This window comes from Rhipicephalus sanguineus, chromosome 1, assembly GCF_013339695.2.
Source record: "Rhipicephalus sanguineus isolate Rsan-2018 chromosome 1, BIME_Rsan_1.4, whole genome shotgun sequence".
Taxonomy (NCBI): Eukaryota; Metazoa; Arthropoda; class Arachnida; order Ixodida; family Ixodidae; genus Rhipicephalus; species Rhipicephalus sanguineus.
The window spans coordinates 107473319-107497755 of record NC_051176.1 but is presented as its reverse complement, the minus strand read 5'-3'; the positions used below and the strand labels follow the sequence as shown (position 1 = coordinate 107497755).

The following is a 24437-nucleotide window of genomic DNA, read 5'->3' as shown; positions in this document are numbered from 1 at the left end:
CAGCGCCCCGATAGCAGCGAGTTGCTGCTCCGTGGCCGGGCGTTGCGACCTGGGAACTTTTGACCACCCCTGTACATCCCACTCTAAGTTCACTAAATCAAAGGGCTTTAATGACAATTTACAAAAACAACATAGCAACTGACGCATCGCAGTGACGCATCGAAAGTTAGGCGTAGTCATTATTTGTCCCGTAACTGACTTTCTATTATCGCTGCATTCGTTGGCCCCATTAATGTAGCTTATGAACAATTAATACGATTCAGCGTCCTTGCGCTAATAGGCACAGCAACTAGGGCCCACGAAAGTACTGGGAGGCGATTCATCCGACGCCGTGGCCGTATTGTGGCCGCCGGTCGAGGCACCGTGTCATACCCTGACGAAAGCTCGTCGCGTCGTCCTGGTGGACCTCCTTGTCAATGGCGCTCAAAGAACGCCACAGCCTGCCAAGGTTGCTACTCGGCGGCATCGGGTTCGTTACTGCTGGAACTCCACGATGCTTCGAAGAAGGACAACCGCCGCTCCTGTCCTCGGAATTGTCGTTCTCGAGCTTGGCGGCTGGTGGGCATCCCGCGGATTGTAGTCATAATCGGAGTATCTCTTTTCGTGGTCGGCGGCAACTTCGGCTGCCTTGCGCTGGCAAAGCTCGTCGTCGTCATCGGCGCTGAGGGAACGCCACAGCTTGCCCAGGCGGCTGCCGGTACGCTGGTTGTTTTCGTTTGGATTCTCGGCGGCCACCGATCGCCTCTTCTCCTGCGGGAACAGCATGGATGCGTTTGGAGGTCGGCGTATGGGCGACGGCAGCTGGTAGCCGCGCTTCGCCTCGCTGGTCGTCGACAGACCCGCCACGCTGAGATCGGTACCCATAGCAGGCACCACAACCGCCGCTTCTGCTGCTGTCGCGTTGGGCTGAATGCTTCAGATACGCTTGCTGGTGGTCCTCTAATGATGCGGGGCTGATAGTTTAACTGTGGCTCACACCCACTGTGGGGGATTGGCCAAGAGTTGAGTGGTACGGTACGGTACGGTACGGCAGGCACGTAGGCAAGGGGGGGGGGGCCCGGGGGGCCCGGGCCCCCCCCCCCCCCGAAATTCGTCCAGTCTTTTATGTTCCCGGGCAATTTTTTTTTGTTTTTGCCATGAAAAGACTTTCTTTCGAATAATTAGGCCTTGGGCCCCCCCCCGAAAAAAAATCCTGGCTGCGTGCCTGCGGTACGGTACGGTACGAAGAACTTTATTTAAAGATCCGGAGAAGTTCCACCCCTTAGGGTGAGTGGTGGTATAAAATTTTAGAGAATTTAAAATAAGGGAGGTTATAGAAAGGAACATTACAAATTTTATAGGAAATTTTGGTGCTCGACCAAATGTATAAAAAACCAACGCTCCTTTTTATTAGTAATAGATAATAAAATAAATTAATACCCTAATTTTCAAAAATATATATGTGTGCGTGTGTCGACACAGAAGGATAGCAATACAGATTAGCTAGTTAACCGATTGGTTTCATTGAGGTAATTCCGCACAGCCACGCAGACCTTGGCATTCGAGAACCCAGAAATAGAGGCTCCAAAAGACAAAATGACAGGCACAGATAAATTCATTCCAATAGTACGTAAAGGTGCTTCTAACAGGGCTTTTCGTGCTGTAGTAAATCACCTGCAGGTCAAAAATGATCACCACAGGATGCGCACAATGGAAAAGGTGCCTGAGCAGACCTGTGTTGGTAGAAATTTAGTTTCGGTACCCGACAGCGCAGCCTCGTAATAGACACTTCCAGTTCACGCGTTGGACAAAATGATCTCCGCCAGGGATATAATAAGTGCCGATATTCGGTGGAGAGAGAGAGATTTTTTACAGAAAGGCAGAGAGGATCGGCCTGAGCGATAGTATGCCCTAGCCTGCTACTCTACACCGGGGGAGGGGAGAGGGGAGGGAAAAGAGTGATGGATGACGATGGTAAGTTAGGAAGGTGAGTATGTAGAGGCCCGTCAAGGTGGCGCAGTGCTAAACCGCGCATCCAGTCCAGTGTGGAATTTGTTAGTGCTGTGTCCGCAAATACTTCCATAACGTTACGCCTGAGAAATCGCGCAGCCGTCACATAAGCGGATGGTGGAAAGTACGGTAAAATCGGTCCACTTAATGACGACTTCGCTAAAGAATCGGCAATTTCATTGAGAAACAACCCTTCATGTCCAGGCGCCCAAACTCATCGAATTTTTCTCAAATGCGCGGGTACTAGTGCACGAAACGCCTTTATTGCGTGGAAGTCAGCATCAGCAGAAAGTGGAGCACAAAGAGATAGAGAATCTGTGATTATAACAGCAGATGTAATTGCCGTGTTTAACTTGCGTAAGGCGAGCACCACTGCCAGAAATTCAGCCACAGAAACGGGTATGAAATCAGGTAGTCGAAGGGAATAAGACCAGTCCGAATTCGGGCTCATACCCAGGAATTCGGGACATCGCTTCTAGTTCACCGTTTTTCACACCACGTGGCGTACGGACCTTCAACGTTCAAAATTCGCGCGATGACGCTTGCCGTAATCGCGCGGATTGAGAAAACCACAATACATAAAAAAAGCACGACGACGATAACCGCTACGACCGGCGAACGCGAACCTCAGTCGCCGAGTGATAACCGCAACGCATGCGACGAGCGGCCGGTTGGGCTGCTCGACTGTGAGTCAGCAGTTCTGTTGCACTGAAAGGGTGCACACATACAAGTCGCTTGGCTGTACATGATAACTACGAACTCTCGAAAGAGCGTGCTGCCCTTCTTCTCATCCCCTGCCTCCTCAATATATTTCGTCCGATGATAGTGTAGTTGGCTCCGACGGGTTTGTTAAAAGAAAGCAAGAACGCGTCCTTTAGCGCTGCTGTTTTTGTAATTTGAATAAACTAACTTCCAGAAAATAATGCAAGCTTGGGAGGGGGTGATGACGATTGCGGGTTTCCGAATGTGTGGTGTCTTGACGTCCCTAATTTTTGTTGACCTCAATTTATAAAATCAATAATTTACGCTATTATGTGAAGGCGCCTGGCCGTGTTCGCTACCACAGACATTTTTCTTGAAAGCTCAATAAGCAGCAGATGTAAAGGAAGAATGAATACCTTTGCATGCAGAATATTGTTCGATGATCTTAAAAAGAATGGTTTTAACAAAGCCGCTTTAGTTTTAACTGCGCGCTTCTTGTTTCTAAATAGCATACCTATACGTCGGAAAGCGCATTGACTTACGCATGACATGCTACACAGGCCGCGTTTCCCTCTCTGCTAAGTGTTGGTGAAAGAGTAATGAAACAGATTAGATTCATATAAAGTATCGAGAAACCCGCCTTCTTGTTTGACTGCCTATGCTACTCTGAAGAAATGTAGGAGGTCGCGGCTTGAAACCCGGCTCTTGCGGCCAGCTTTATTCGGGACAGAATAGCGCGTTTCTATTTTTACATGGTAAAGTTCGCTAAAAGGCTCCTCGTCAGGAACCGTTTAATATATTGATTACGAGCTGAAATATTTCATTTATTTGCCAAGGGACGTGGAAAGGTCTCGAAAAGCCGTTTTATTTTTATTCTCTGTGTCGTGTGTTTGTTTACCGTAAGACAACGTAGCACCTCACCAGGCGATGTTTGGAGCAAGCTGAGCAAACTTTCACGAATGTTTTTTTTTTTTGTCAATAAGTTCGCTGTTCACTATTGCAAGAGTAGGGGGGCATTGAACTGCCCTGTTACCGTGCCGCCAGAAGGTGAACATTGTTGTCAACGCAGGCCTTGTCCGCCGTGGTGGAGCAGTGATTATGGTGCTCGGCCGCTGACCCGAAGGTCCCGGGTTCGATCCCGGCCGCGGCCGTCGCATTTCGATGGAGGCGAAATGCTAGAGGCCCGTGTATTGTGCGATATCAGTGCACGTTAAAGAACACCAGATGGGCGAAATTTCCGGAGCCCTTCACTACGGCGTCTCTCATAATCATATCGGGGTTTTGGGACGTTAAACCCAGATGTTATTATTAACGCTGGCCTTATACCTTCGCCAAGGCGATGCAGGGAAAGAACTCTGCAAGCGGAGTTCTTTTCCTGCCTTCTCTTACACATCGTAAGCGATGTGCCCTGTTTTGCTTACATGGCGAGCCCCGCTTTCTTTCTGTTATCTTCGCGGCGCCTTTAGAGTGACCGCATTGAGCGTCTCGCAATGGGAGGTTAACTGAAGTCACGTTCTGTAATCAATGACGCTAAAAGCAGTGTGCTGTAGTGCGCGACTCACATCTCGCAGGAAGTGTGGCCCCCTCTGAGATGCACGTACTACCTTTTATTATTTTCATACTTGGTAGACACGATGTTCACCTGCTAATCTACTGAGCGCGAATTGGTCAGAAATCTTAGATGATGAAATTCTTCGGTTTCCTCGCGTTCCTCATTATCATCGTCTCGATCATACAATAATGTCAATAAACACTTCGCACCGTCAGATGGTGCTAAGTAGCTATTGTTCATTAAGGCGAGAGCGTTGTATGGCTCGTGATTTTAAAAATCCGGCTTGCGGCGCGAACACACCATTGGTACCAAAACTCGAGTGGGCCGATACCCGGAGGCTGTGCAACAACGGGCGAGGTTGAAAATGCTTCAGGGTGAGGGTGGGACGACCAATGCAATTGACTAAGGACGTTAAAGTAGTTTAATTAATTATTGTCCCTCCAGAGCATAGGCTACTGTGGTCTCCTTAGCGTCAGTCGCAGAAGAAGGCTTTACAAGCACTACTAGCCTTCCTGCGATCCACTGGCCTGTCAGAGCGCCTCTGAGCGGAACGCTCTTGTGTGTGTGGTTGTGATTGTTTTTTTTTTCTTATTATTTATTTTCTCTCTCTCGCTTTCAACCTCCTATTCCCCAACCCCAGTGCAGGGTAGCATACCGGATACAAACTTCTGGTTAACCTCCCTGCCTTCCTCTACTCTTTCTCTCTCTCTCTTAGCGTCAGCTAAATAAATTTTATTACAGCGCCACCGACATAATGTGTATCCGCCGTGGGAGCGATTGGCAGATAAAGTGTGGCGCTGTTAAGCGCGATGTAGCGGGTTTGATTGCCTGCCATGGCGGCCGTATTGCTTTGATGTAGGACACCCGCTTGCTTTGATGTAGGTGCACGTTCAAGAACCCCAGGTGTTTAAACCTATTACAGAATTCCCCACTGCGGCTTGTCTCATAATGACAATGGGGTTATGGCACGTAAAATCCTTTAAATTATTATTATTTACATAGGCTGCTAGGGGACAACAGAAATAATACGTGAAAAACAACCCCGTACACACGCTTCATCATTAACGCGATAGTGTCACATACCGAGTTTTGCCTAAATTATTGTTATGCATGTTCTATCATCTGCTTATTTTAATAATCCGCAAGTAGCCACGTGAATGCGCACGTGGACACTTCGGAATTACGGATGCTCTTGTCGCAGGATAAAAAAAAAAACATATATAAAGGGAGAAGGTTATGATATTCCTCTAGTTTTGCTTGCTTTGCTCGCTAGGCCGTCTTCTGGCGCTGTGGTCGCATGCTAAAAGCTACACCACAGTGTGTATTTTCGCGGGGTACAAGTCAAGAAATGGCTTCTCCTGGTCTTTGTATTTTTTTTCGGTCATATTGCAAGATGAGAAATCCAAAACACGACTTGACGCCTAAGACGAGTGCGGTTTAAACCAATGCACTACGGAGAAAACATTCAACCAGGTTGAATATAAAGGCTTACAGACAGACAGACAGACAACGAACTTTATTGGATCCTGAGGAGTTACAACCCCCTAACGGGAGGCCGTTGTAACTGCTGGCCGCGCCCACTTTCATTTCATTTTTGGTAATTCAATTTACATAAACCAACTCTCTGCCAGCACCATGTGTTAATAATAATAATAATAATAATAATAATAATAATAATAATATTAATAATAATAATAATAATAATAATAATAATAATAATAATAATCAATCAGTCAATCATTTATTTAACGTGCCCAGGAACAACCGTAAGGTCTTTGTGCAGGCGCACGCAAAAAAAACAATAAAAATAAACTATACAATACAGACAGTCTTCAGAAATAAAAAGAGCAAATACACGTAGACAAAGAGAAATGAACACAAAAGGGGAGGAGTAAAATAAGACAACACGAGAAATATTGAAGGGGAATGAAAAATTAGATTGCATATATACAACTATGCGGAAAGGCGGAGAAGGGAAGACTTTGTACATTGTGCCATACTATGTCAAAACAGTACAAAGCTCGGATAAAAACAATGATTGTGGACTATGAAAAATGTCAAGATCAAGAAAATTAACATTATAGAGACTTTGTATTCTGTGAACGGTAGAGTGTTGGAAGAAGCAGGCGGGTACATGAAACGGTCTGTTCTCTCTGGTTAACTTACGCGGAATTCGAAAATTAACACAATTGAGAAGTACAGGGCAGGATATGATACCGTGGACTAGCTTGTAAAGAAACAAGAGATCAGAACGATTTCGTCGGCAGTGAAGTGATGGCAATGATAATAATTCAGCAGTATTTGAACGAGATTTTTTAGCAAAGCGATGGTTATATATGCTAAGGAATTTTTTCTGGACTCGTTCAATGGTGTTACCGCTGGATTGAGCAATGCCATTCCATATCACGGACGCATACTCCAGTTGAGGAAGACATAGCGCGGTGTACAATTTTCGGAAGGGCATAGGAGAACGGAATTCTCTAGACAATCTGCAAACACAGCCTAGGGTGCGAAGACCCCGCAAAGCAACACGCTTAGCGTGAGCAGAAAAGTTTAACGTGCTATCAACAACAACACCAAGATCACTGATTTCATAAACCTTGCATAAGGACACAGAATTGACAGAGTATTGAAATGACACGCTAGATGTTTTGCGAGTGATAGACATGAATTTTGTCTTCGAGGCATTCAGAGAAAGGTTATTAGCGTTGCACCATTCGGAAAAAGAGCGCAAATCTGACTGCAGCAAGCGACAGTCGTTAACTGAATGAATTTCCTTAAAAATCTTGATGTCATCGGCATACAAGAGGAAAGAAGAATTACGAATGGCAAAAGAAACATCATTAACGTAAATTAAAAATAGGAGTGGGCCTAATACTGACCCTTGAGGGACCCCACTAGTCATTTTATACAAAGAAGACGTTTGGCCATTTACCGCTACATAACAATATCTATTGAGCAGATAGCTCTGCAGGAGATTCACAACCGACAAGTCAACATCAAATTGCGCAAGTTTAACCATAATCAGTGTGTGGCTGACTACGTCAAAAGCCTTGCTCAGGTCACAATAGAGTACGTCAACCTGTCCTCTCTGAGAAATAGGTGTGGAGATCTGCGTCATGAAACTAGCAAGATTTGTGGTAGTTGAGCGGCCAGCGAGAAAACCATGTTGATTAGGAATCAATGAGCTTTTAACACTAAAAGACAATATTTTGTGAAGAGCCAGCTCGAAGATCTTTGATGTGGCACATAGTAGAGAAATCGGGCGATAATTAGAAACATCTGTTTTAGAACCCGACTTAAATACTGGGAAAACACGAGCAGTTTTCCACATGCTAGGAAATGTGGAAGTGTCCAGGCAGTTATTAAATATCGTAGTCAGTACTGGGACAAATATACTACTATAAGCTTTTAGTATGGCGGAGGGGATGCCATCTGGGCCACATGATAAGGATGGTTTTAAGCACCTAATGCATTCGCAGATAAGATTTTCATCCAGCGACAAAGCACTGGGTGAGCGAACTGCCTTAGGCTGTCTGATATCAGTGCTAGAGTCTGAGGCCTTATAAACGGATGAGAAATGTGCGGCAAAACAGTCAGCGACGGCATGCACTTCTACCCCATTTGAGTCTAGTAGTCTGAAAGACTCTCCGCTTTTGCTGGACCGTTTACGTACATACTTCCAAAACTCAGCTGGCCTGTCAGAAGCGCTTTTTTCTAAGAATTCAATATACTAACTATGATCCCGTTTATATAGGCGTTTAGCGAGAGTTCGAAAAAAGCTGAACTCTTCCTTCCATTCGCTCGATGGAGAACATTTAGATTTCCTGTGTGCGCGATCTTTATGCTTCAGTGCACTGATAAGTGCACTGAAGCATAAGGATCGTAAAAATAATAATAAAGCATAAAGATAATAATAATAATAATAATAATAATAATAATAATAATAATAATAATAATAATAATAATAATAATAATAATAATAATAATAATAATAATAATAATAATAATAATTGTTGGGGTTTAGCGTCCCGAAACCGCGATATGATTATGAGGGACACCGTCGCGGAGGGCTCCGGAATTATTGACCACCTGAGGTTCTTTAAGGTGCACCTAAACCTAAGATTTATTCCTGTATTTTTGAATATGGTTCATCGACGCCCTGATTCCGTAGCGCCTGCGTAACTGCTTATGCTCGACCGAATCAAATGCCTTCTCGCAGTCTATGAAGGCTATATATAGGGTTTGGTTATATTCCGCGCATTTCTCTATCGCCTCATTGACAGTGTCAGTATGGTCTATTGTCGAGTAGCTTGTACGGAATCCTGCTTGGTCCTTTGGTTGACTGAAAACTAATGTTGTCCTAATTGTATTACCTACTATCTTTGTAAGCAGCTTGTAGACAACGGACAGTAAGCTGATCGGTCTGCAATTTTCTCAAGTCCTTGACGTCCCCTTTTTTATGGATTAAGATGATCTTAGTATTTTTCCAAGATTCTGATACCCTCACCGTTAAGAGACATTTCGTATCCAGGGTGGCCAGTTTTTATAACACAGTCTGTCCACTCTTTCAACAGATCTGATGTTACGTGATCCTCACCAGGGGCTTCGCCTCTTTTTCCCTCCAAGGCTTTCTTTATTTCCCCTGTCGTTACCGCTGGGATGTCCGATTCCTCTGGGCTACTACTACTTCTTACATTATCTTCCTGGTTTCCGCGGCTACTGTACAGATCTCCGTAAAACTCCTCAACTGTTTAAGCTATCCTACCCATAGTGTTAGTGCCTTTGTCTTTCTTGTCCCTAAGTGCATACATCTGGTTTTTGCCAGTACACAGTTTTACTCTTCACCGCTTTGAGGCTTCGTCCGTTCTGAGATGACTAATAGAAACATGGGACGAAGTTAGTCACGTGCGAGCCGGGCCGTGCCCCCTGCCCCTACAGCACAAATTAAATAAAACAATACAATTCGTCTTCCTAGATGTAGTTCAGGAGCGGTCTATGCAATTCGCGAATCCATTTGGAATCAACGTCCGTCGACACTGTCGACAAGCTGAAGGTGAGGTTGTGATATTCAAAGAGTACTCGAGAGAGTATAGTTGGCGTTTACTAAAATAAAGTATACATTCAAGTATAAAGTATACTGAAATAAAGTATCGATAGACCAGGTGCGCGTCGCTCGCACCATATATGCATCAAATGATAAGATTTTACGACACTTCGTTGATACTTACTGCAGTTGCTGCATTTTAGAAACGCTGGTTGTGCTTTCGCGTGATGGCTAGCAGGTGAATGTATGCCGCAGATATGTATAGTCGTGAACAAGATGACCTGCAACGCTGAAATTACCTTTTAAATAGGCCATAGCGGCTAAACGCAGCGAGCAAGCGCAAAATTGTTCACTACACCAAATGCTCAAACGGACACGTGTCTATGGCGATTCAGTACGTCCCATTTACATTAGTGCATTACAAGTATTCGTACACTAAACATTAATTCGGTGTTCGGCTCATATTGATGACGACAGAACGTCTTGACGGCATCGGCACGCGGTAACACACGTGCCGTTTAAATGCTACGTCCGATATACATACATACGCTCGGCAATACCTACAATGACCGCGTTATTCCTTTCACATTTCATGCGTAGAGATACATGCAGATGCGTTCGGATATGTGAATTGTTTTATGATGTAAGAATATTCAACGTGTTCTTTTCGTTTCGTGCTCCCACGGCGCCAACGAGCCGCGGGCTACCGAACGGCTCGCTCGCTCGATGTACACATTTTTCCTATAGTGCTTCACACTCCCGCGGGGCGGTCTGGGATTACTTGAAAAAGGTTTCTTAGCAAGAATCCAACAATGGGGGGGGGGGGCATTCACTTTCTCTCTTTAGCCTATCATCTGATGCTTTGCAATCATATCCCTCATTTAATTTTTACTATATCTCTGCACTTAATTATTATTTGCCTGTAACTATCAATTCAATTAATTACTCCTTTAAATTGTAAAAGGGTATCTTGAAGGGCCAGTTGCTATACCTGTTACTGCGTTGAAAACAGCGCGAAAACGGGACGAAGGGTAACAAACACAAGCGCTGTTCTTATGTTTTCTTAGCATTCGGGTCGCTTTCACGCAGTTTACAACGCAGTAACATGCAGCAACTGGTCCTTCAACACAGCCTTCTGCAATTTGTTTCTCTTGCATCAGGCTCTTTCGCACCCAGTGTTTTGCATAACTCATCAATGTACCAGCGCTTGCGTTGTTTTAAATGCGAAGCATTTCTTTGAGCATTTCTATCTATCTATCTATCTATCTATCTATCTATCTATCTATCTATCTATCTATCTATCTATCTATCTATCTATCTATCTATCTATCTATCTATCTATCTATCTAGCCGCCTACGTCTCGGTGCTCTCTTGATCGCCTCCCTAACTTGGTGTAGACCGAAATTGGCATGGGAGGGTAACAGGATTTGACAAATATGACTGTCAGGTGATGGCATGAATAATGTGAAAATCCTGTCGCGCACGTCGTCAAACACTATCCTCCAGAACGCGGGGCACATACCCGTGTACCACGGCCCGCGGTGTACGGGTATGCGCCACAGGGGATACAGAATTTATATCTACCCAGGAACGGCGAGAACAGACATTGGTAATTTAAATGCGAGAGCGTTAAGAGAAACCGACATCGGCAGCGTTGACCCGACGATTGGAAAGAATAAGAATTAGGATCCCAGCAGGAATCGAACCCAAGCATTCTGCGCGGCAATCAGCTATTCTACAACAGAGCCGCGCCAGGTCTATAAACTGGTTTAGAAAAACAGCCTATGCAGGCGTAATGTTGGTGCAACGTCAGTAGTGGTTGTGGTGCTGGCTATCTAATTTTACAAGAAAGAAATAAACACTACATGTGTACTCCTGCGATACAGAGGTCATATCAGATTAACGTCTGTGGTTGCAGTGATGGCTCCGCTTTTATAGCAGTCTAATAAGCATTACATTTGTATTCCTATGATTCAGCAAGCTACATTTAAGTTGAAGCATTGCTCGACCCCTACATTAACGAAAGTTACGTATGATATTCACATGATTGCACCATAAAGTGAACTTAGTTTGTATAATACTGACGTATGTGCTCTAACGTGAGGGCTGACGTTACGTCGCACCATAAGTTACCCTTTAAACGCCAGTATTGTCGACGTGCCTGGTAAGCCCACGATGTGCACACAGCTACTACACTTACAAAAGCACGTCGATCCACCTCGTAACGCTTGGCTCAAAGGCATAAAATACAGCATAAAGGTACTTGATGACTGCTTCGCCCGAAACCCATTCCCACAACGCGTGAGATCTGCCGAATTTTTTTCCTTAGCCTTCGTCCAGTTTTTGCGCTGCTTTCAACGCAGTACTCCTTTAAATCGTGATCTCTCGTAAATGTTTCTTGTGGCACATGTCAGTGATAAATGGCATCTATATTAAACGAATAATTATAATTGATTACAAATTAATTATATTTATCGCTGCTAATAATTAACGACATTCTATTATTTCCCGCCATCGTACTATAACTGCATAGATTGATATACTAGCTCTCTATCTTAGTTATGTCCTACACTGACAGCTTTCACCCCTACATTTAAAATGTTTAATTCATCGTCGCCATTCATTAGTAATGCACTTCATGCCAAGGTGCGAATGTAGATCAACATATAATAAGTCATTCTTAATGTGAATTCTGTGTTAACCTAATTTTAAAAATTCGCGCTGCTTGCACTGAGTCGCGCAAAGCTGGGCTAGAGGGGAGCTGGTCGACACTTGGCTGATTCTGGCTTTACCAGACAAGTGTCTACACATGCATTCACACGCCGATGCACGAAGTGTTCACGGGATCACATTGTAAATCACGAGTATATAGACTAGGTGTTGATAGGGTTCCATTGAGTATCGCTTGGTAATTACAACACCAAGTAGGTCACAACACCAGTAAATCACAACGCCAAATTAATCACAAGTACCCATCACAAGTAAATCACAACACCAAATGAATCTGCTTCGGCAGGATAATTAGAATAATTAGCTTAATAGCACTGTAACGGAAAAACAGAAGGGGCACACACAAAACGCTCGTGTGTGTACCCCTTCCCTCCCTATAGTCATGTGCTGTTTTTTCGTTACAATGCTACCAAACCAACCAGCCCACCGACATGCAATAGCTTAATAGGTCTTAGTGGCACATTCGAGACTTGGTCCTGATCAGCTTGCATCCCAAGCCAGACTAGCCTTAATTATAACTTAATTAGCTTAATTAGCCTAACTCGCACATTCGAGGCTCGGCCTCGACTAGCTTGCATTCGAAGTCAATCTAAGGCTAATGAATTGTTTAGCATAATTAACGCGAATTAACTCAGTATTACTTAGTCTTAATTAGCATTTGCTCGGCACATCTTGCTGAGCGCAGCACGACTATGCAACAAGAATCTCAACTCGGCTTAATAATCGCTAATTAGCCTTTGAGTTAATTATGCCTGGCAAATTAGGCTTTGCCCTGCTCAGCTAGGCTTAATTAGGATTGACTATGATTCACTTGGCTTATCTAGGCACAGTTATGCTCAACACGCCGACATGATGATCATTGTCTACATCGCGAGTCGAACAATGGGTGGACATAACAGCTCTGCTGTAAAAATAAATATTGTAATTGTGCTGCAGAGCCCGTAATTGCCAATTAGCAAGACACTCTAAATGTATTCAGCCTCTCCCTGTATACTCTCAATTGATGCATTGCAATGATATCGTCCCATTAATTGATTGACCATCTAACCACACTTGATAACTGCCTACAACGATCACTAATAAACTATAAAATATGTTTCTCTTGCATAAATATTTCATTTGTCACCTTTAATCATTCGGTTCCATAGATTTTCCCCCAATATCATCCCTGACTACTAACCATTGATCACTACCACTAAAGGTAATTTCGTGTTATTATCTATCTCTGATCTTAATTTCATACATTGAATACCCTATACATTTCATGTACGTATGCTTCTATACCGAAAGCCTTCTATTATGAGCCTAAAATTTGTGATTTCATCGTTACAAGTGATGACATATCGTCAGGGTGCAAATGTGCATAATGTTGATGAGTAACCCTCAGTCAATGTGAATACTTGCGGGTACGTCATTGCCAATTTTGTTAATTATTCATAATAATTAAGCTAAAAGACCCCTAATCACTAATTAGCAACTTGAGATTCTTACATATAATTAGGCTAAAGTACTCTAATCACTCACTAGCAACTTAAGATTCTTATATCTTTCATTGTCTTCGTCACTCCATGGGATGCATTACAAAGTGATCCTCCGATTAATTTATTCTTATTTACCCCTTTCCTAATTAACACTAAGTGTAAGTATTAAAAATTTCAGAGTACGATTACCATATCTTTTATACCTTTTATTAGTAATTAGCTATAACAGTAGCTAATGCTAGTTACATGCGACAGCCATCTAGTATCAATGGTGTACGGTGCAATACTACCTATAAATATATATATGATACATGTCCTTCTGTACTGACCGCTTTCACCAATAAGTTTTAAATAAATTGTTAAATTCATTAGTACCTTTCATTACATATACTAAATAGAGGAAGATTCGCATGCATATCAATGTCTCTTGTTAATTCTTGCTTGCTTTGAATTACGAGGAACTATTCTTGTTTTTGATCATCTGCTCTAATTAACCTACGTTTTCTCATTGCTAATTATCAACTGAAGAACTCCACAGTATTCATACAATCCATATCTTGAGCAGCTTCAAGAAAAACAAACTTGTATAAAAACGCTGACATTTTCACGTGTTTTGGGGCCACCGAAAACACTATGAAGCGCATCCACCCCTATAAGATGGTTTTGCTGCAATGCACCGTTCTACAAAAGTTCCCGTCGAACCTCAGAAACTTCGCCAACATCAGCCAAACTTCACAGGTGCGAAGATTGAATCATAGAGATTCAATCACTTCAGTGATTTAAGCAGGTGAGGGCGCATTGTTTTTATATAAATTTTTAAGTTCTCTCCTATGGAGTTTCACATTGCACATAAAAGTGGTTCTCGAACCCAGGAAGTTTATGGGAATAAAGCAAAACTTCTCGCAATGTGAGATGATGACTCCCAGATTACATGGACGAAGTGATTTAAGCGTATATTGAGGCGTTGCACTATAATAAATGTTTAAAGGTCGTTTCCCATTCAGTGACGCTGCCACTCAGCAGCCAACGCAACAGATGGCGCTAGTTGTCGATGTCCCGAATTCCTGGACATGGAATATACCAAGACCTGACTTTTCCTCACACTGTGATGCATCTGTAGCAATAATAACGTTTGTTCTAATGCTCTGCAGGTGTTGTTGTAACAAACCATCCAAAGTATGTTGGGGAAGTAATTTTGCGTTATTAGAAAAAATATCGTCAAATTGAATATCTACAGTGTATGGATTATCACGTGTCGGGATTACGAGTTCCTTCTGCTTATTTTCTTCCTCTTTGCATGTGGCTCGTGCCCACTACAGTGAACTAGCTGAGACTCGGCTGGAAAGAGCGTAAGTTCAATGTCAGTGGTGCAAAAAAAAAATTATCAAAGTGCTGCTCTTCTTCTACTGCTACTACTACTACTACTACTACTACTACTACTACTACTACTACTACTACTACTACTACTACTAACTACTACTACTACTTACTACTACTACTAATACTACTACTACTACTACTACTACTACTACTACTACTACTACTACTACTACTACTACTACTACTACTACTACTACTACTACTACTACTACTACTACTACTACTACTACTACTACAACAACAACAACAAATGACAGTAATAATACATGCGGAAGATTTGGTCGTCAGATCCCGACTAATTTACAAGAGGAGAATTCATAGGCTTGTTTCTTCACAAACGACTAACACTAAAAAATACGTAATCACGAACTTGATAGCAAAACCACACTCAAAGAAATTCTAACTAAATGTCTTCAGGTGGCATGATAAACGATAATATACCCAGTCCAAGTATTGCCATGTCGGGTGTCGCTCAAGATTCAGTAATAGGTCCGCTTTTATTGTTCATATATCTTTTAATGGCATAGCATTAAATAAGGGGTGGGTGCTCGAGCACCCACCCCCTGTTTACGGATTTTTTCATCGCAAGCTTCCATCTTCTCCGTCCTGCCGTTTTTTGGATAGCATTAAATAGTTATTCGATGACTGTGTTATTTACAGAGAGAGAGAGCTATTCCACACGACGTTATAACTCTGCAATCTGACCTTAGGAACCTAACAGAATGGTGCAGCAAATGGCAGATGCAAATGAATGCAGAAAAGCCTAAACACTTGGCGTTGTCTTCTATCTTAAAGTCACAACCTATTACTTACATACTAAACCAATGAGACCAACAGACAATTAAGCCACGGAAAGCTTAGGGGGCATTATTTGTTGTTTTTAACTGTAGTGTAATGATTATGACCTAAACTGAAAGAAATTCAATTGAATAAGGTTTTGTATCCTACCGACGGAAAGAGTGCTTTTTCGTCCACTTTAATTACTATCAATTTAGGCCATAATCATCACCCTACAGTTAAAAACAAATAATTTCCCCTATACTTTCCTTGGCTTAATTGTCGGTTGGTTTCATTGGTAGCGTTGAACAAAGAAACGAGCCCCTCGAACGATTCCGTTTTTCCGTACTTACATACTCAACAAGGGAAGGGGAATTGTTCAAGAGCTCGTGTTTTTCTTTGTTATGTACAACCTAATGAACCCAAAAGACAGTGAAGCCAAGATAAGTGTAGGGGCATTATTTGTAGTTTTTAGCTGTAGTGTGGTAATTACAATACAAATGCAAAGAACTCAAAGTGGACGAAAAAACAACTTGACGCTGGCAGGAACCGAACCTACAACCTCCGGATAAAGCGTGCGATGTTCTACCAATTGCGCTATGGTGTAAAGACAGGGTGTTCTTCAGTTCTTCTTACGTTGCCTTAAGCGTAGGCGTCCTCCAAGTTTATCTAGTTGGAACGCAATTTTTTCACCAAAGGAAAAGGAGGATAGGAGGTGTCAATATTCTTCAAAATTAGTTATAGTTTGGTGCAAAGGTCTTGAATAATCACAGGTCGTCTGCGTCTCAGTAGTTACCGAGACGTATTGATGGAATGGGGCAGTCTTGCGCCGCTGTCGCCTAACTTTCTCCCATTTCATTCATAAACGAAGCTTTATGGCAACTAAAGCTAACATGGGCAGGAACAAGAAAATGAAATACACGTAAGGTGTGAGTATCACTGTTTTCTCAGAGCAATGACCGTAATGAAGAGTAGCCCCGCCACGGTGGTCTAGTGGTTATGGCACTCGACTGCTGACCCGAAGGTCGCGGGATCAAATCCCGGCCGCGGCGGCTGCATTTTCGGTGGAGGCGAAAATGTTTGAGGCCCGTGTACTTAGATTTAGGTGCACGTTAAAGAACCCCAGGAGGTCGAAATTTCCGGAGCCCTCCACTACGGCGTCTCTCATAATCATATGGTGGTTTTGGGACGTTAAACCCCAGATATTATTATTAGTAGTAATGAAGAGTAGTGACCGTAATGAATCCAGTACTATCACATGTGTTGATACTGACAAATTTAGTTTGCGTACGGATATATTTAATACCACCGCCAGAAATATGGGTAAAAAATCAGGAATCCTAATTGAGAATGATCAATCAAGGGTAGAAGAGAAAATCTCAGTTAGAGATTGTTCTTCGCTGCATAATATATCCTTGAATATGTTGACAGATGCGTTACCAGGGTAGATGTCATGATAAAGTGTATAATCTCTGTCACACATCGTATGCGGTACACGATGAATACATTCAGGCAATTTACTTTGCTAATTTTAGAGCGCAGCTCTCGTTGCTGCGTTGAGCGGCATCGCCGTTGCCGTTGCCGTCGCCGTCGGTGGCGTAACCGACAGACATGAAAAAGTAACCGGTAGATATGATCTATATCTAAAAAATACCCCGGATAGAATGGGATTTGAACCCAGGCCCTCTACGTGGTAGTCGTGTATTCTACCACAGAGCCACGCTGGTGCTTGAAACACCTGCAAAAGACCCTATAAAAGCGTCATGTCGCGCAAGGAATCGCGTTAACCTATGTAATATAACGTGGCAGAAGAGTAAAATAACAACCAGTCATCACACAACGCTAATTGCGCAACGAGTGTGTGGTTTAGCAATTCCCACCCACTGCAAAGTGCTCAGCCATAATTCTTCATCGTCATCAGCCACATGCAGCATCAACATAGTGCACATATTACCTTACAGGTGTATAGCGGGTACCTCGCTTATCCGCAGAAAGACGAATAATGGCGTAGTGGGTGTTGTCCGGTTTTAGACTGGCCCGGCCGCTTTTTTATATAGATAGTGGGCCGGTTGCCGGTCCGCACCGGCCCCCATTGGCCATTTTTTTAGGGGCGAAGCTCCTTAAGGCGGCACCCGTTCGTCCCTCGTCGTGCTCGTAGTAGTGAGTAACAAGTCTTACCCTTTGACCTCCAAGGTGGTGCCGGTGGGAGATTTCTCCTGTGCGTTGTTGAACAATAAAAAATTCGCAGCGTGCGCGTTAACTAAAAGCCGAATTCTTCTGTCTCTGTAGAAGTGTAAGTGTTAGCTAAAAGCCGACTTCTTCTGTCTCTCATTCCCATTAGCAGCCATTGTTTACCTCCAAGGTAGTGCCTGGTGAGATTTCTCCTGTGCGTGATTAAACAATAAAAATTTTGTTCAAAACGCCGTTGATTGATGAAATAAACCAACGAAAGACGCCAGATGTTTTGTAAAAACAAAACGAAAGAACGCCAGATGTTTCTAAAGCAAAACGAAAAAGACGCCAGCTGCTTAACGAAAGACGCAAGGTGTTTTCTAAAGCAATGGTTTTCTAAACAATGAAAATTCACAGCGTACATGTAAAATTAAAGTGAGCTGCAAGTCGTCATAACTCATCGAACCTTTAGTATAAACGCGCCCGATCTCACGTCGGTGATGATGTACTGGGCAGAATTCACGGAAGATTCACGGTTTACCGATGAACCTCCGCAGCTTCGCCCACTCATCATCATTCACTCCGTGGATATGCTGTGATTTTTTTCCATAATATCGCAAATATTTATTTTCTGGGGCGTTTTATAAGCGTCAGTTCAACAACTACGACGGTAAGTATTTATCGTCAATCACCAAAACTCTTATACTATTAGTCAACCACTTTTTAAAGATTTCTTCAAGTGCAGCGATCATTGGAATAGAGCATATTATTGCGCGAGTATGTATACATGAATATCCGCCATTTTTGTGGCATATACACTGCATAGGTTTTAACGTTCGTCTGTGTCTGTAATGCCACTGTCCTGTTGGATTCAGACGCAAAGAAGAGCGTTTTATGGACGAAGTATTGCGGTTCCTTTTCGGTGCAGCACATTCGGAGCAATAAGCGAAGCGCCATTCCAATCACGGGTATTTTTATGCCAGCAATTAGACTAGTCGGTTAGCTAAGTGTGCTGTTTTCGTTTGTACATGAGGTTTATTTGGCTCAAAGAAAGCAATCTTACATTAAATGGCACTGCATGCCGAAGACTTGGCACAGCGTCTATTGTCCAACATTACTTAATCTCTCGTTAGTGGATTGGCTGAGGATCAGTTGCATGATGGTAGTGAATATAAAATTGAATTCCTCTGGAAGGTTGTCTCTCTTTAATGCCTCTTTTTCATGTGCGCAATGGACTGCCATTCCCGGAGTGCTATAGACTCCAACTACACACGCTAAAGACTTGGAGGACACTGGCTTCAAGAGTGCAACACGATAGCGTAATCGGGCCCCGTTCACATCGCCTTCTCATTGCTTGCCACGCTTCGCTTTTCGGTGGACACCTCAATCGTGCCGCGAGGAAAGCAACGTGTGTGCGCGTAACACTGGCTGTTTTAAAACTATTCTAGAGTGCCTACTGCAAGTACATTTGCCAAGTGCGCACTACGTCATAATTCATCATTTTGGGAATTAGCGAAGTACGTACTACGCGTCCGTAAGGCAATACGCGCACCTACGCAGCTGCACACTTTGTTGGTGTCATGGATGATGATGATAATCAAATATGCCTGAGCGCTTATATCAACCACTCGTTGCGCAATTCACGTGATATGACACCTGGTTCTACGCTTTTGCCACGCAGTATTACATTTTCTAACACGACTGCTCCCACTACATGACAGCACTATAGGGTTTTTTCCCGAAGCAGCTTCAAGCACAGGCGTCGCTCTGTAGTTGGACACCTGAATGCCACGCAGAAGGCCTGGGTTTGGTTCCGGCTCGAACCCCTGATTTGTTTTCTTTGCATCGATCGCAATTTTTCGCTCACATCCAACGCCACCGACGTCGACACCGACGCTGGAATTTCTGCAACATGAGCTCTTTAACGCTATCGCGTCAACATTTAGGAAAATTTGAGAATGGTTTCAAATATTTTCTGACACATATACTTAAGCAAGTAAGTTGTGTTTAATTTGCGTACTGTTGGGCTGGTCGGGCTAATGTGTCGCACTGACTTTGATGTACAGTTGAATGATAATCAAGCTGTTTCATTGTGCTAAACCCTGAAATAATTGAAAATTTAAGGAACAAATTGTCAATGTAATAAATTCAGAACAATTCTTTGACACGTATGTTGAGTGTATTGGGTTAATGTTTACATATTTGTATTTGTATGAATTTCAACATGTGTTATCCTGAGATGATTTCATCGTATATTGTAAAACTGTCTTGCTGTGAAGAACAGTTTGCTTCTACCTCTGTATAAATGCTGTTATTGTGCTAGTGGTCCTTGTTTATTTGTTGCGCATATTTCTTGTATATTCTTGTGTTCTGTTTTGCTCTACCAGCGTGAATTGCCTCTCGAAGAGTGGGCCATGTCATAATACAGACAATCTCCTTTTGATCCCGTTGTGGGCAAAAGAAGATGTCTCCCAGATGAAATGTTGGCTTTCCGTATACGTATATGTTTACAAATATTTACGGTGAGGACGCTACGACGCATCCCAAACCCCGGTGACGGCGCAATAACCTTTGCTTTAAACGGTTTTCACAAAACACTCTTGCGCTGGAATGTTTCGTAAGAGCCCATGTGCACATGCGAACTAAAAAGTATTGTGAATTCAGCCCCACGCCTCTACTCCATCTATAGGTCCTTTCAAACAGCAGCTCAGTTTTCGTAACACGGTAATGGGCAACGTATACCACGTGCCAACTTGCATCGCTTCGTCCTATACGTTACGAAAACTATAAGTTGCTAGGAGATCGAGCTGAAGGTAGACTGAGGTCAGTATTTTGCCAAAAACGTTTATACGACCCCTATCACAACTGAGCAAGCGCCGATTTGACAATGTTTTTCGGTCGAAAGTGCCTTCTGACAGTCACCATCGTTAACATGCGCAGCCTCTCTGTAACGGAGCAGCACGCTTCTCAACTTAGCTCGATTTTAAGCTTAACTTTGTAAATTTTACCTGCTGCTATCTTCACAAGTTCGGTTGCCGAGGAACAAAAAGAAGTTGGATATCTACAATTTTTTAAATTCATTCTAAAAATTCGTTGCATTGCCCCCCGTTGCTAATAGCGAACGAGATAATATACAGCGCAAGCTTCGGCCATCAACGTATGGAAACGTAATTATTCACGAAAAACTTCTTACGTGTAAGAATGGAAAGGAATCGGCCGCGTTGGCACGGACGTATTGCAAGCAAAATTTCAAAGAAAACGAGAGCTGAGGAAAGATACCACCACGTACGCTAATATTGCAAGAATAACGTTATTATAAGTAGAACAAACTATCAGCTATTCAATAAACTTAGCTATTCAATAGCAAACGGCTCTTCCGAACTAAATATCTTGGTAATCTACTCCGCGGGTCTGTATTCACGAAAAGCCCCTGCGCTACATTTGTTCATAAAATAAAATTCCAGTCAATCCTGATGCTAGGCGCTGGCGGCCGTCCAATTCAAAAGAGCGCTTAGTGACAAGCTACGTCGATTCGGCCCATTCCTATACTACCTAAACCCCTATACGACCGAAAAACAAGGTGAAACTCATGTGGTTTTTCAGGTAGAAAAGGTGCACTTTCTTTAGCCTAGAGACTGTCGATGTAAAGGGGGCAAAGGAGGGAGGCAACCAGGTTAACCAGGTGTTTGAAGGAACGAGGGACAAGAGTATAGAGCGGGGAGTCCCACGGGCGCCGCACGTGTCGAACGCCTGCGACTCGGTGCGCTGGCAGCAGCAACAAAAAAAGCCGCAGCGATGTCCTTTCCGTCGCCCGCGGCCAGCGGCACACGACGCCCGCAGGCGCTGTAAACTGTGAGTTGCAGTAACAGCGTCATTTTAAAAGCGCGAGGAGCGAGCGGCCCCGATTAATGATGTCGACGCTCCGCGAAAGCTATTAACTTTCAAACTTGTGCGCGTCTTATCGTTTGTCGCATTTCTATAACCAACTATATATTTCCCCTCTGTTTAATTACTAAAGGAGTAGTCACAAGACAAGTTCAGCTTGATTGAGGGAATATTAGTCTAGAAGTCTATAATCGTTTTTGGGGCAACTAATAAGTCATTTTGTTGCGTACAAAAAAGAGACACTGCATACCAGAGTTGCCAGCTCCGCTTATAATAAGCGGATTTGGGCTCCTTTTTTCGCCGAGTCGCTTGTAGAATCTTCCAGTCGCTTGTCGCGTTTTCTGGGCTTATTTGAATTTTTCCAGCAAATATAGTTATTTTAGTGATCATCACGTTTGTCGATGACTTTGAGTAGTTAAGTGTTGAAGTCAAACATACGTTGGGGGAATTAAGTGAAGTTAATTAATCATGCACAGCGCAAACGTGCATTCAACCGAATGGAGACAATGTTAAAAATAAATATGTGCTTTCCTTCATAGTTGCGCATATTTTCGCTGTACAAAATAATTAAAGCGATTTTTTTCAACTCCCCTTCGTATCTGAGTGAGATTTTTTTAATATAATATAAGCACACGATTGTCCGCATTAGGGCAATGACACTGTCGCCATTGTCAAATATGATTAGTACGTCCTTAACTGCCCAGCGAAAAAATGTATAAGTATAACCTGAATGCGTAGTTAATGACGCACTTTCTTATTCTTCGGTGGTTTTCGCGCCCGCCGTGGTATAGCTTCGCTAATAAAAAAAAAAAAAACGCGGTGTCTTGCAGGTAAAGTGTCGCATTGCTAAGCTCGAGGACACGGGTTCAATTGCCGGTCACGGCGGCGGCATCTCGATGGAGGCGAAATGCAAGAACACTCAGTGTACTTTGATTTGGGTGCACGTGAAAGAGCCCCAGTTGGCCAAAATTAATCCGGAGTACACCCTTCCCCGCTAAGGCGTGCCTAATAATCGTATCGTGGTTTTGGCACGTAAAACCCCTGAAACCCCAATAACACAAGATCATCAACACAACTCAATCTACTTCTTCGAAAAGTTAGAACTAATTATGGGAAATTTACTGTCGCGTTTTCTGGCATTTCCATTTAGAATTCCACCGAATATAAAGTCATCATCATTATTATCATTCAAACGTAGAACGACATAACATTTCATTAACACTTTGTTCGACGCTTGGAATTCATTAGGTTTTGTCTACAGTACAATTTTGCAATGTACTATTGCCAGTTCTAAATGTATGAATTTTGCCTATATTTCATATTTGTAGGCGTTGCTCGTTCTACATGCCATTAATCCTGGTTTGAATTCCTGTGAGTTATCTTTGTGATTTCTTCCATATTACTTTTTTTAGTCTTTCTTTTTGCATTTGTGACTATTATGGTTATTTTTATTGAACTTCCTTATTGTTTTCTTTTGCTTGCCCTTTACTGATGATGCTCTAAAAATGATTTAAAATTGCAATTTTGCTGTTTGTAAAGTGCTTGTGATTCACTCTTGATACCACTCCTGCATGGGCTCAGTTCTGGGCCTGCAGTATCCTGTAAATAAATAATAAATAAATATATGGCTCACTTCTTGCCAAGGTTCTTCTAACCCCCATTGATTTCTTGTTAGGAGGTACCCCGACAGTTGTTACTTCGGGAGCTCCGAATGTGCAATTATATGTCCATCTTGTATTTTACTTCATAAAACAAACATTCATTGATTCATTGAAAAAAATCAATTAGCTGTTTGCTTTCTGAATTGATCGACAACGTTCGTCACAAGCTTTTTTTAAGGCCTTCTTTCGAATCTGCCGTAATTTGCGACGCAACGTGGCAAAGCGGAAGTTCGCATGCAAATGTACGTGTGCGAGTGCGTATAAGTATATTTGTACCGTTTTTAATAAAAGTTCATTGCAGTTCCAGTCAGCGTGAGAGCTGTAGGAAGCGCGGAGCAGTGATTCGCCTGCCCTTCTGCAACGCTGACGTTCACGGGCAAGCACGCACTGGCGTTCCAAACGTGCTGCCTGCTCGACGTCCATGGCGGGAAAGAAAAACCTTTATTTGTGATGCAATGGCTCGCTCTCTCCACTCCTCCTCTTCCTATCCTCATTTTCTTCCCCCTACGTAACTCCTCCTCACACTCACATCCCTTTCCCACCCATTGATATACTATACAACACAAACGATTTGCTTACGCTATACAAACGATATTGGATATCCTACTATACAAACCATACGCTAATCATAGCCCCTATGCTATGCTTTAACCTCCCCTCCTCCTCGCCCTCACTTCCCTTTCTCACCCCTTGCTATACTATGCTACACACGGCTATTATGCCATGTTGTACCCTCCCCGTCCTCCTTTCCATCCTCCTCACTCTCACTTTCCACCCCTTGTTATACTACACTATACATGGCTTTGCTATGCTTTACCCTCTCCCCTCCTCCTCACCTGCACTTCCCTATCCTGCCCCTTTGCTATGTTATCTATACCAGGGGTCGGCAACCTTTTGAGGCGTAGGGCCAAGTTGTATGAAGCCGACACGGCGGGGGCCGCACAGCAAACGAAGGGGGGGGGGGGGAGGAGGTATTTACAGGCAAAGGGAAAAAATTCGGTGAATTGACAATAATGTACAAAACTGGAATAGAAATCATGTTATCTTTCAGCACGTATGT

The 24437-nt window shown here is 43.1% G+C and overlaps 1 protein-coding gene across 1 annotated transcript; it reads right to left on the bottom strand.

Annotated features, from left to right (window-relative positions):
* Positions 1 to 474: 474 nt before the first annotated feature.
* On the bottom strand, positions 475 to 864 carry LOC119378844 (SRY-related protein AES1). Its single transcript, XM_037647877.1, has one exon. The coding sequence runs from the start codon at positions 862 to 864 to the stop codon at positions 475 to 477; it is 390 nt and encodes a 129-aa protein (XP_037503805.1).
* Between the last annotated feature and the right edge of the window lie 23573 nt (positions 865 to 24437).